This window comes from Salvia splendens, chromosome 7 (assembly GCF_004379255.2).
Source record: "Salvia splendens isolate huo1 chromosome 7, SspV2, whole genome shotgun sequence".
In the NCBI taxonomy this organism is placed as follows: Eukaryota; Viridiplantae; Streptophyta; class Magnoliopsida; order Lamiales; family Lamiaceae; genus Salvia; species Salvia splendens.
In genome coordinates, this window is record NC_056038.1 from 7233882 (window position 1) to 7247430 (window position 13549).

General features: G+C 35.5%; 2 protein-coding genes across 3 annotated transcripts; both read left to right on the forward strand.

Annotated features, from left to right (window-relative positions):
* Positions 1 to 461: 461 nt before the first annotated feature.
* LOC121810262 (mitochondrial substrate carrier family protein ucpB-like) lies at positions 462 to 3931 on the forward strand. Its single transcript, XM_042211039.1, has 9 exons — positions 462 to 590; positions 821 to 925; positions 1393 to 1454; positions 1566 to 1802; positions 1867 to 2034; positions 2140 to 2189; positions 2972 to 3104; positions 3439 to 3476; positions 3562 to 3931. The coding sequence occupies exons 1-9, from the start codon at positions 566 to 568 to the stop codon at positions 3656 to 3658; spliced, it is 915 nt and encodes a 304-aa protein (XP_042066973.1). The 5' UTR covers positions 462 to 565; the 3' UTR covers positions 3659 to 3931.
* Positions 3932 to 6641: 2710 nt separating this feature from the next.
* On the forward strand, positions 6642 to 11154 carry LOC121742564 (RNA-binding protein BRN1-like). 2 transcript variants are annotated; one of them, XM_042135737.1, is made up of 9 exons: positions 6642 to 6977; positions 7127 to 7209; positions 8622 to 8673; positions 8843 to 8968; positions 9090 to 9169; positions 9717 to 9893; positions 10051 to 10393; positions 10474 to 10617; positions 10695 to 11154. In XM_042135737.1, the coding sequence occupies exons 1-9, from the start codon at positions 6833 to 6835 to the stop codon at positions 10820 to 10822; spliced, it is 1278 nt and encodes a 425-aa protein (XP_041991671.1). In that variant the 5' UTR covers positions 6642 to 6832; the 3' UTR covers positions 10823 to 11154. The 2 variants fall into 2 exon arrangements, with proteins under 2 accessions (XP_041991671.1, XP_041991672.1); XM_042135738.1 differs by having other exon boundaries at positions 10099 to 10393.
* Positions 11155 to 13549: the final 2395 nt, after the last annotated feature.

Consider the following 13549-nt stretch of genomic DNA (forward strand, 5'->3'; position numbering starts at 1 on the left):
TGATTACAAAGTTTCTACAAACCATATACTGATATATGGTTATCCATCTCATTTAAATGTGGTTGAATTTTGTCGTCAGTGGAAAATATTGAACAACTATTTAAGTTTGTGATATTTTATGCTATATTCAAAGTTTGTGAGAAGAAATCAATTTTAAAAAAAGATTGTGATATCAGACGCACCTCTATTGAAATTTCAGTGCTAAACTATTTTATGACATCTCCATAACATTTCTTGCGTGTCTGAAATATATTTTATGCACTCCTACTTCAGACATGTCCAAAACATACTCACATGAATGTCGGCTTGTCACATCAATTATTTTTTACCATCGAAGTATTTTGATTGGGACTGTATGAATTTTGAAAATATTGGAATTTTTTTCGAAATTAGTAGAATAAAAGAATATATTCCTATATAATGGAGTAGTATTGAACTCGTTGCGAAAACGTGAGAAATATTATGTATATAAAAAGTTCCAACAATAAAACTTCGCCCGTCAAAAAGGACTCGATGCAACTTCAATAATTTCGTCTGCAAAAAGATTGAACCGCCCAAATTGGCAATGTCGAGCTCTTCGTCCTCCCCTGGTAAATCTGCGTTAATATTTTCGAAAATTTGATTGAAAGTCATCTGTGGAAGTTGCAATTCCTATTGTTAATTGTTTTATGCAAATGGTTCATAATGTTGGGCCACATTATTTATCGGCTTGTTTCTGTTGATTTTTCGAAGATATAATGATGGTTTTGTTTATTTGCTTTGGTCGCTGAGGTTGTTTTGAGTTAATTTCTCAAGTGTAGATTATATGTGATGAATGTAGGATCAATGAAAGCAAAATGGGGAGTATCCTCATCCGATGTGGTTTATCATTTCGGCACCAGTGGAATGTCTGTTGCTACTGCAACCGTAACTACTCATCCTTTAGGTTATTTCTTTCTCTATTTCTTCTTCTTAATATGTATGCTAAATCTTTGCGGATGATATCTGCCTCCTGTTATTTTTCACATAAAGAGAAGAATTGTCGAGAATTGGTTTACAATCGGTTTAATGTCTCCTAGCTTATGTGAGTGTTTGTGATAAGTGTAACTACGTGCTTTTGATGAGTAGGTTGATAATCTGATTCTTTACTCACAGCATTTAAGCAGTCACTGCAATTTTGATATGGATGTCAGTTGCTTCAATTTAAGGCAGATTCTTAGATGAGATTCGTGAATTACCAAAGCCAATTGATAGCTCTTGTGTATAGAACTGTAGATTGGTCCTAAATCGATATTTGATTGGCCGTCAATTAGCTTGTCAAGTCTAAATTGTTGTTTTCCCTTTTTTTTAAAAAAATTATTTGTATCTTTTGGGGAATAAGTGATTTGGTGTATGTTGTATGTTGGAATACAGATGTTCTCAAGGTCAGGCTGCAAATGCAACTAGTCGGCCAAAGAGGTCCGTTGACTGGCATGGTATGCATCCATACTTGATTTTCTTTTTAATAGAAGGCGCTTCTTAGTTAGTTATACCAGTGCTGATGAAGGATTTGAGGATAATCTTTTCTCTTTCATGGTTTGGCGTAGGGACAAATTTCTATGCAAGCAGTCAAAAGTGAAGGACTCAGGGCCTTGTATCTGGGATTGACACCTGCTTTAATGAGGTCAGTTCTTTATGGAGGTCTCCGTTTAGGCTTATACGAACCTTCAAAATATGTGTGTGAATTGGCTTTTGAGTCCCACAATGTCTTGATGAAGATTGCATCTGGAGCATTCTCTGGTGCTGTTGCAACAGCACTTACCAATCCAGTGGAAGTGTTGAAGGTACTGGGCATAATGGATCTCCAACTCCCTCTAGAAAATTCCAGCTAACTCTCTTTGTTCTTAGGTACGGTTGCAGATGAGAGGAACAAACACTCGTGGGCCAATCCAGGAACTGCAAAAAATTGCTTCAGAAGAGGGCATTGCAGCCCTATGGAAGGGGCTTGGTCCTGCAATGACCAGAGCTGCTGCATTGACTGCATCACAGCTGGCAACGTATGATGAATCCAAGCAGGTGAACCACCCTTTGTCGTGATAATACTAATCTTTCATTGTTATAGTTTATTCTCTTGCTTAGAGGCAATCTCTCACATTTTAATTTTGTCATCCCGCTTTTCAGATGTTGATGAAATGGACTTCTCTTCAGGAAGGATTTTATCTGCATCTCACGTAACTTGACTTCCCTTTGTACATTTTAATAGTTTGTGCTTCTTTTACTCTACTGTGGAACTTGGAAGCTTCCTTAGCTGGGTTAGGCAGTGGATGGTCTTGAACTAACGTATGATCTTAATTGAAGTGTGAGATATGCTGAAAATATATTCCGTTCTATCTAGTAAGTCATTGCTACTCCAGACTTCTTGCTTTCTGGACTGATTGACACATACGTATTGATACTAGTACACATGGGGAGAAGACTATAAGTTTGAAATGCTTAAGAAACTGCTAGAACCTTCAAGGAATATGGTGCCCTGTTATCCATATTTAATTGTCCACCTTATGTAATGAATAAGGATAATTTCTTTGTGTTTCTTCATTTCTTGCTTACGTGATTTGCAATCAAATCTCTTTACATGAAAATTGCAAATTTCCGCCTGAAATAAGCTAGGTATCACAATTTTTGCATCAATTAAATAAGTAGTTGTGTAGAATAATGGACATGTATAATAAAGTAACAAAGAAGCATGAATAAGTTGATTTAGCTTGGAGTTGAAAAGCTTGATGAAATGCCTTAAGTTGCATGGTTAGTTGTAGGTTAGTCATACCTAAATGTAGAAAAAATTCAATTGATATTGAGGTAGAAAAAACTAGTGATTTGGCTGTGATTTACTATTTAACTTACGGGAGTCGCGTATGCTTCAATTCTAAAGCAAAAAGGTTAATCATGTGTTGTATGAGTATAAATCTTTTTTCTGTTTCTTAATTCTAATTCTGTAACTTGTCAATTAATATAGTGCAAGTACTATAGCTGGCACTGTGAGCACCATCATGACTGCACCGATTGATATGGTTAAAACAAGACTTATGCTGCAACGACAATCTCAAAGTGCTGGAAGCTATAAAAATGGCCTCCACTGTGCCTACCAGGTTGTTGGCTTATTCCTTGCTTCTCATTTAGCCTAAAATTGAGTACATTTAGGGTTACCTTGTTCTTTAAGTAATTGCCACTCTTAATCATTCAGCTTTGAGCACCTATTCCAAATGATTCGATAGTCGTCCTTTTGTTTGAACCTGCTGCCTAGATGCATAATGAGAAGTCTGATAAGAAAGCTGTGTTTATGATTTGGAACAAGTTGCATTTCTTGTCAAAAAAATTGTTAATGCTTGCATGTGATCGTATTTCTTGCATGTAACACAAAAGTAAAGGGGTTTTTAAAGCCATTATACTCATCCGATATCCGTTTTTTGTGTACGGTTCCAGGTTCTGCAAACAGAAGGTCCTCGTGGTCTTTACAAAGGGTGAGCACCGCTCGTTGTTAATTTCACAAGCATTACTCTGGAACTGGTTGATTACCTAACTAACCATCCATCGGAAATCAACTAGGGGCTTCGCGATGTTTGCAAGACTGGGCCAGCAAACAACCATTACCTTCATAGTCTGCGAGCAGCTGCGCGGACTTGCAGGACTCAATGCGCTCTGACTCGTTCTTGGATTTACACATGATTCAATAACTGAAGATGGATAGACATTTTTGAGGTATAAGTCACCCCAACCTGTGTTTGGAATTGGTATATTGTTTTATAAAATGTGATAAATCTGTCCTTGATTGGTGCTACTTGTAGTTAGGGGGACAGTCTGTATATGGGGTATTATCTGATTGTGGGGCCATTTTTAGGCGTGTTGTTGTATTCATTGTAACGATGGTGAAAATGACTATTTTTCGAGGTAAAAATGATAAAATGGTGTTTGTTTCTCCCTCTCTCACCTGAACATCAACATTTTTACAGCTCAAGTTGAACTGTCTCTACATTAAATTGCACTTCCACTTAGGTTCTGTTTTTTATGTGATAGAAGTCGATAGTACTCCGTATTAATCAGCAAACAAAATATGAGATCTTAAAAACATCAGTGTCGTAATTTAAAAACAAATTGCATAAGTTGGTTGATTTGTGTGTGAAAAAAAATGGAAGTGGACAGTGGATAAAGTGGAATTTAACGTTAAATATTGCCAAGTAATAAGAATAGAGACAATATAATGTCGGATGGCCTGGAAATTGCTGCATTTTGTTATTTTCTTTATTGGCGGAGACTTGGCGGGACAGTTGGCAACATTTATATTCGCCCTCTTTTTCTTCGTCTAATTACTGCTTTGCCACTCTCTCTCTCTCTATCCTTTTCCACTCTACTTTTGTCCTCATTTATGCTTGTCCTATTCCCCTATTTTTACCTTATTAATTTATTGGTCAACATTCAACAACACATAGCACGATCCAATAATACATTTATTTGAATTGAGAGGTCTCGGATTTAAAACTTAAATAATTGGGCTGTTTGAATTTTTTTGTCTTCCAAGTATCATTTCATAGAGATTATCTAGATCCACAAGTCATTTTACTTAATACTTACTCCGTATTAAGTATCCACAATAGGTGAGCCGCGCCGCCCTATTACAAACCGTCGAAGTGCCGCGGCGGGAGTGGAAGAGCCGAATACCCGGAGGACACTTAGGGCGCCCGGTTGCGCCGCGGCGGCCTATTGCCACACCGCGAGACCGCTGCGGCGCTTAATTTATTTCTATAAATACAACATCTTCCTCATTTTTTACCTGTGTAATTTTCGTTGTATAATTTTTCAAAATTTTTAATACAACGAAGATTTGGTTCAATTTTCTTTAATGAATTATGTTTTATTTCTTTATTTTTGTCGAATTAATTTTATTCTACCTCAATTAAAATATATCAACAATTGATAAAATGTGTTTTTGTGGCTGAGGCGTGGCTGGACAAGTTTTTTTTGGCTGAGGCATGATGGTGATGAATAAGCGGACAAGTTTTTTTGTAGTTGTGATGTGATTGTGCCACCATTGTGGATACTCTTATTGTTCAATTTAAAAATATCTCAGCTAAATAAAGGCTACTATATTCGATGCTAAAATTTGACCAAAATATTTTTTAACATCTAAATATCTTGTTATATTTTACATAATCAAACAAGCAGTAGCTGATATTTAGTGAAAGTGTTGGCGCCTAAAGTTGTGGTGTTTTTATTATAGGACATGATTAATTGATTTTGACACAATGTCATATTCCAATGTCTCCCTATTGAAATGACTGCATTCTCATTTTTTAACTTTTAAGCAACTCACAAAAATAGCGTTGAACCTTCTTATTCATTTCATCCTAATTGGCTAAACTTTATTTGATTGCGACGCTAAAATGATGATGTTCAATATATAGTTTGAACATAAAAAAAAGACTCACACGTCACTTCTTTCACTTAATTGTAACCTTTTTAACTCATCCATCAACTTATCAACCTAAGATCGTTTAACCCCATTTATATTCTCCAATATAGTATACGGAGTAACATTTACTATTTCAAAATCAATTTAACATTGAAGGATATGAAAAAGTAAAATAAGAAATAACGTACATACAATTCGGAAGACGCATTGGATTCAAAGGTTATCATTCTCATAGCATTCAAGTTCAGAGTAAGAATATAGTAGAAATTTTAGAGATATCTAAGGAGAGTATATTTAAACTTATTACTACTATGATTTAAATGCATATTCACTAACTTCTCTCCATATTAGATCCAATTTGTAAATAATTTCTTATGACTTTTTTTTTAGAAAAGGTAATTTATCGTTAAAAAACAGAAGGATAACACGTACTCTATTATATGTCCATGAATCTCAAACTAACTTTCATTCCTAAAATGATTTTACATAGATGGGTTGACATCTTCCAAATAAGTAGAATAGAAGAAGATGCCAAAAAAGGACATAAATAGATTGTGTTTGGTTACACAATTATATTTGTCCCATAAACAACATGATTTTCTTTTTAGATTGTCATACTAAAAGTTATTTATCTCATAAATAATATCTTTATGTTTTCATAGATTATTTTACTAAAAATAATATATTCGTTATAATATAAATACTATTTTTTCCTCTTGCTTCTTTTATATCTATTTAACCCACAAAACATCATTATACTATAAAATAATGTAACTGAAAAGCAAATGTGTCACATTTAGCAGTATGACCGATAAAGTATAAATAGAGATAAAGAAAAATTATGTGTAAAGTATAACTACCCTTACTATTAATATTTACGTATTTAGAACGACTATGAATTTAATTCAACTATAATTAGTCGAAATTTATTACTGTCAATTTCGCATAGAATTTGTCTATAAATTAAACCAATGCGGTAGGAATTTCAAATTCCAACTCACCAATCCTAATCCTAATCCACCAAACAAACGTCGAGGGGCATTTATGTCATTATGCTAGATCTCCATTTTAATTTACAACCCACCCTCTTCAACCGCTAGAAACCGAAGCGAGTGGCATTACCCCGTAATTAACACTCAAAACCGAGGGCAATATCGCTCCATTCAATTAATAATAAGTAAAATCCACGGAGAAGATCCCAACTTTGCAATCTAGACAATTCCCTACATTTTTTTTTGTTTTTTTTTTAAATTTTTTCACGAGCGAAGACTCGGTGCAGAGCAACAAGAAAAAAAAAAGTATGCACTTGGATCATCATTGAGTAGTTTCGTCGAGGAGAATTTTTTGTGCTGTTGAGGAGAGAGAGGGAGTCAATTGAGAGAGAGAAAGTCTTCCCGGCGCGGTGTAATAATGGCGGAGGAGGAGAGCGTGAAGTTGTTCGTAGGTCAAGTGCCGAAGCACATGACGGAATCGCAGCTGCTCGTAATGTTCCAGGAGTTCGCCTTGGTGGACGAAGTCAACATTATCAAGGACAAGGCCACGCGCGCTTCTCGAGGTAATTTTTTTCCTGTTGACTTCTCATTGCATGATTTTGTACGAATTGTTGTGTGATGGATCGCAATGTGTGATTTAGGTATTTTTCCGTTTTGTTTGTTTTTTGATTTTGGGGTTATTCGTGGTGTTGAATCCCCTAATTTGTGGCAGGATGTTGTTTTGTGATATGTCCGTCGAGAGAGGAAGCGAACAAGGCGATTAGCGAGTGCCATAATAAGAAGACGCTGCCTGGGGTTAGTGTTATTGTCTACTGCCCACCTTGTTTGTCTCTAAATTGCATAATGTTTTATTCCGGTACTCAATTTCATAGTGGGGAAGTGATTAAGCAGAAGGAAATCTGATTTTAGGAACACCTTCTGCGGCACGAGTTGTTTTTACTTTGCACCCAGAGTTGAAAGGAGCTTAAAATCGTTCAATCACAAAATTGATCATGCTTATATCATTAATTCTGATACACATGGAATAATGGAATGAGAAATGGCTCTTGGCATAATGAAGGGATTACAATTTAATTTTCTGATTATGCATACATTAATTACACTGCTAGATTTAATTAAAGTTATACGCCGTGTAGTCACTGTTAAAATTAATATTTGTGAATATGCATTCTCTCAATTGGACTGTTTGTGCTTGTGATGATGTTAGTGAAGAGAATCGGTAGAAATTTCAGGACTTGTCACAGAAATTCGTATGTGAGTTTGTGCACGCAACAGGTTACTTACCCAGTTCGTCAAGAAGCTTGGGGTTCTATTTTGAGTTTCACATGTAGTCATTAATGTTAATTTGCTCTAATCTAATTTCTCTTGACTTCAACTCAGAAGCAAAAAGACGCATACAATGCAGCCTTTGTATGTCATAGCCTTAATTTTGTTGTCTCCCCTTTTCTTTTCCTATCTCTGACCTCCGATATAAGCCATATGAGGCTTTTTGTGCGGCTGTACCTTGTTCACTTTATACATATAGTTTCACTGAGTTTGCGTGTCTTGGTAAATTAGTGAAAAAGATGTTGTCTCCCTGTTCTTCTGTTTGGATGTTAATGTTCAACCAAAATTGTACGCTCACTAATGGAAGCAGGCAGATACGACATGATGTTGAAGAGAATATTTGGCAGGAATATTGAAAAGTAAATGTAGGTCGCAAATTGGCTCAAATGGTTTTACAACTTTATCCCTCATGCATTGCCGAAGCTGAAAAGGAAAATAAATCCATTAAATTAACCATCATCTCTTGAGTTATTTGCTAATATTATACAGGCAGTGGGGGGCATTGCATTTTAAAAGAAAAACTCAATATGATAATTGATAACCATTAAGGTCTCTTTTGGAAGTTGATTTTATTTTGTTAAGTTATTCGAATTTAGTAGTGTATAATAACTTCCTAAGCTCTGCTCCCTTTATAGTACTCTATATTCAAGTAAAAAAAAAAAACTTTGCAGTCAACTATGACTTTATATCCCAATTATTAAAAATTAGAATAGGTACTGGATAGGCATGCCTAACCTTGTGTAAAACTGGATTGGCATGTCTAACCTTGTGTAAATCAACCATTTCTTTCATGCAAGATCTTTACTTCATATTTGTTGCCATGTGATATTTGTTGTTCGATTTCTTATATAAAACCCACATGTTGTCTGTGTCCATTTCAGGCATCTAGTCCATTGCAAGTGAAGTACGCTGATGGAGAGTTGGAAAGGCTAGGTGTAATATAAATTTCAATATCGTATTATATGTTTTTCTTTGACGGGTCTTGCCAATTGTCCAATAGCTATCTTCCTTTAGTTAGTCCTATGTGTCTTCTCTTTTTCTCCTTATCTTGCTTTTTCTATTTGCATAATTGACTTCACTTTGTTTTTTGGAAAAATGTCAGAGCACAAACTCTTTATCGGCATGCTTCCGAAAAATGTTTCTGATGCTGAAGTCTCTGCATTGTTTTCAAATTATGGGACAATAAAAGACTTGCAACTTCTTAGAGGTTATCAGCAAACCAGCAAAGGTAAGGCCTTTTGTTTTCTTTGCCTTCTGCTTGTTTTTATCCTGTTTTTGCATAACTTTATACTTGTACATAGGATTTCTTGGATCTGATTAAATTCTGTCAAACATTCTTGTTGCTCTAGGTTGTGCTTTTCTAAAGTTTGAGACAAAAGAGCAAGCGCTCGCAGCTATTGAAGCCCTCAATGGAAAGCATAAGATTGAGGTGTGGGCCATTTTGGCCGTTACTCTCTGCACTAACGTGCTTGCTTAGTGCGTGAAAGTTATCCATTAAACTACTCTATGTGTTTCTTCTCTTATCTTTAAGGTTGCACATCTATTTCAACAGGCCTTTTTCTATAGACATTTGAGTACTGCAGGATCTTAGTTGTATGCATGTTCTTCTTGCTTTCAGCTCCTGTCACATGTGTTTGTCTATAAGATTATGTTACTCACTGGAAATCTAAACTTACACTTGAGACAATGTCATTTATACTTCCAAAGAAAACATTCATGAAGATGACTTATTTGTAAGTTTGGAGAGACCAGTGCATGGGTTATTTTCAAAAACCATTGCAGATATTTACATCAAATATATCTAATGGAAAAAGGAAAGTTTGTATATACCTTCATGAACTACAAATATTTGCAGTTATACCTTTGTGAACTCCAAATATCTATATGTTATTTTGCAAAATGTGTTAATTTCAAGTAATCCTTATGACTTAGATCAACTGAGTTGTTTGGTATTAATGGTGTTAGTGTCTGTATAGGGCTCAACTGTTCCATTGGTGGTTAAGTGGGCTGATACAGAAAAGGAAAGACAGGCAAGGAGGGCTCAGAAAGCTCTATCATTGGCATCTAATGTGTCAAATTCAGACTCCAGGCAACATTTATATGGTGCTTTACCAATGGGTTATATGTCTCCATACAATGGATATGGTTATCAGGTTTGTTAAGTTTACAGTCGAAAAAGAATTTGGATATTATATACAGTATGCCTTAAGGTTTACATACTGAAATTATATATTTAATTGGAGTATTTCCATTGGTATTGCTAGTTGATGCTGAAGGCACATTTATATTAGATTCTGCTCGCTTTTGTAGACTCCTGGAACTTATGGCCTCATGCACTATCGCCTGCCGCCAATGCAGAATCAGCATGCGTACCACAATCTTATCCCACCATTAAACCAAGGAAATGCTATACGTGGAGTAACACCTGATCTTTCATCGGGAATGCCTCCAAGAAATTTCTCTGTATCACCTAATTATGTTGGATCTGCTTATCCCGCTGTACATGGGGTTCAGTATCCCTTAACTTATCATGGAGGAATGATTAGTAACCGCCCACTTGGTGGTCCATCTGGTTCTCTATCACCATCTACTGCAAATAGTCAATCTGCAGCATCTTCAAGTGTCAGCACTAGCTCAGGCGGGCAGAATGAAGGTTGTTGAAATGGTTAGCCTGTCAATTTGTGTGTTTATGTGTGAAATACTAAAGGTGTGAGCAATTCTCCTTGAAAGCAGGTCCACCTGGAGCTAATTTGTTTATTTACCACATTCCTCAAGAATTTGGTGATGATGAGCTTGCGAGCGCCTTTCAGCGTTTTGGTAGGGTATTGAGTGCCAAAGTTTTTGTCGACAAAGCAACAGGGGTTAGCAAATGTTTTGGTAAGATTACTCCTGAGTTATTACTGAGCTGATTCAATTACACGTGTATTTACCATTTTATCGGCTTTTCTCTCCAGGATTTGTTAGTTACGATTCTCCAGTTGCAGCACAGAATGCCATTAACATGATGAATGGTTTTCAGTTAGGTGGTAAGAAATTGAAAGTTCAACTTAAGAGAGATAATAAGCAAAACAAGCCTTACTAACAAGGTAAGTTATGGATGAGAGCAAACCTCACAAGCTTGATGGTCACAGAATTTCTCCAAAAAGGATGCAATTTGAGTGACTGGGGGTGGATGTGAGACGATTCAACAGTCGCATGCAATACTGTCCATCCTTCTGGATTGAAGTTCAAGACACTTGTAATTCTTCATTTATTTGTGCCACTGTACTTTAGTCTGTAACATGAATAACAATTAGACATTACATTTTTAGTTTATTAATTGTTGTTCCAAGAATTATTTTTTTTGTAAAATTTATGTGAATACCATGAAAAGATTTGATCATTTTTCATTCACAAAGTCATTCTTTCCTTTAATATTTGATCCTTTTGGATTCACTTTTCACATTTCTCAAATATACAGAAGTTTGAAACTGTTCTCTCCCAGCTTCCATGATGGTGGGCTATCGCCTCTAAAAGTCTTTAGATTTTTGATAGGTTCTATAAAAAGCTGCCTCAAGCCGCTTGCCTGAATATCCAGGTGTACTGAAAACTTGCATGAAATTTTATTCATGAAATTTTATTCCATCTGTATGTCATAATTAGCATCTGGTGTCGTGATTGGTTTGACTGATCCATCTGTTGTCCATGTTTAATGTGTATGTGCACTGCTTGCTTGTTAAATCACATGTATTTCCTCTTTGCTTGCAGGCACTAGTTTAATATTGAGTATCCAAGTTTTTTTTTTGTTTGACTGCAGGAGCTCAAAAGTTCCTCAGGTGGTGCCTTGTCTCGTCCTGTAATGAAGCTCAGTAATGAGACTTTAATCTCTAACATTATTTATGGATGCATGACTGAAATATGCGTATCTATTATTGCCAGATATGTTTTACAGGATCGAGTGAATATATTTTCATGATTTCATAACAATTTGTGTATTATATACATCATGTGCCCATGTATCTATCTGTATCCAGTAACAGCACATCCAGCCCCTGATATTGACAACCACCCAATATTTTATGTGACTATATGTAATGAAACTTGCTACGTGTTTAATGGACTAGTTTCGGTTTGCCCTATATGTGTTGCACATGTCATTGACCAGTTTGCTATTCAGGCCAAGAACTGAAGTACTGAGATATATTAAATTATCAGAGCATGCCTTGCTATTCAGGTAAACAATTTGTACTCTTATAATCTTTCATGGTCACCATTTATGTAACTCTCTAGTTTGAACAAGGCAGCAGTGCTTGTTATTGTCTCACTGCCTCTATCAGGATTGTGTTTAAGTGACATTTCTATTAATCACACAAACGACTAAATGAAGGATTTCGTTATTATGCTGGTAATAAAGAGGAATTAGTTTGTCCTTTTAAGTATGGTGGGCTGGTTGCCTTACTTGTCCAGTTGTTTCAGTTACAATTATTCTGTTGATAGGAAGATTGTGTTTTCTATTTGTAAAGTTATATATGCTGTGAGATTCTTGGAGTCTTGCATATCCAAGCGCAATCCACCTTCCCAGTAGAATGTTGTTTGATCTGTGGTCTGCACCTTAATCATTGTTTTTGCTGTCGTAGTCACAAACTTGGCATTTATTTATGATTTCGTTTCTTTGGTATTAAGGCTGTAGATGTTTGGGTGATTATTCGTTTTTGCGTGGTGGTGTAGTTCCTGACATGTCTACTTAAGTCAAGAGATGGAGAAATTATCCCATCTCATCAAAGGTGGGTTATGCTTGCCATATTTTACATTCTGATAGTGGTCGAGTTTATGAAAGCTCATTTACATGGGTGGCATGAGTTCATTCTGAAATTTTTGTTGTTATTTTCTAGTCGCTTTCACTTACCTTCACTCATTCAGTTCAGTTGTTCAGCTATTTTTTGAAACTCAGATCTCTCCCTAGGATAAACCCATGTAGCCAAGAGAAACCATGAACCAGAATAGTAGAGGTTGCACCACCCATGAGTACATGTATGACACTTCATTCTCTAGTTCTCATTGGGACGGTACAATGATAGATAGTCGTCAATTTGTTATACTGGCTCCATGAGGAGGTGGATTTTCAACCATTCTTTTAATCTCTTTTCTATTTTCTAATCATTTTTTTATTTATTTAGTGGTGAAGTAAATTGTTTCCTTTCTCAAGTCTGAATTCCTTTCCTTTTTTACTTGAATATGAAATCCTTCTCAAGTAAAAACTGACCATGGATAAGTTAGAACTTAGAAGTAATCTGGTTCTAGAAATTTAAATTCTTGTGAGGTTTATTTTCTATCAAATAAGAAAAGTAAGTAAGGAATTTGATTCTACTTGTTTCACTGTTTTTCACCCTTGGAACTACTTGATTATTTTTGTTAAATGAAATCCAAACCAGTAGATTCAGGTATAAAAACAAGATTTAATCGTAAATTTTTGTATAACGAATGCCATCACTAAACAATACTCCATATAAACGTGAAATGGCCTGGTAAATACTCTGTACTGTACGCATTTGTATAACCCAAATTGGACCTCGGGTCTCTCTAATCTAACAAATAAAAATGTTTATATGTTTAAAGTGATTAAAATTTAAAGTTCATCCACAATGCATTGCGCTTTGTCCAATATAATGGAGTATATATAATATAATATAATAATTGAATCCATTTCAGTGTTTGTTTGAATTTATACTTAACAGATTGTTATAAATTTAATCCTTTTGGAAGCAAGCGGGAAGTTGACCATTTGTTAAGCCTTACGGAGTAGTTTTAAATTTCATTTTTAGCATAACAT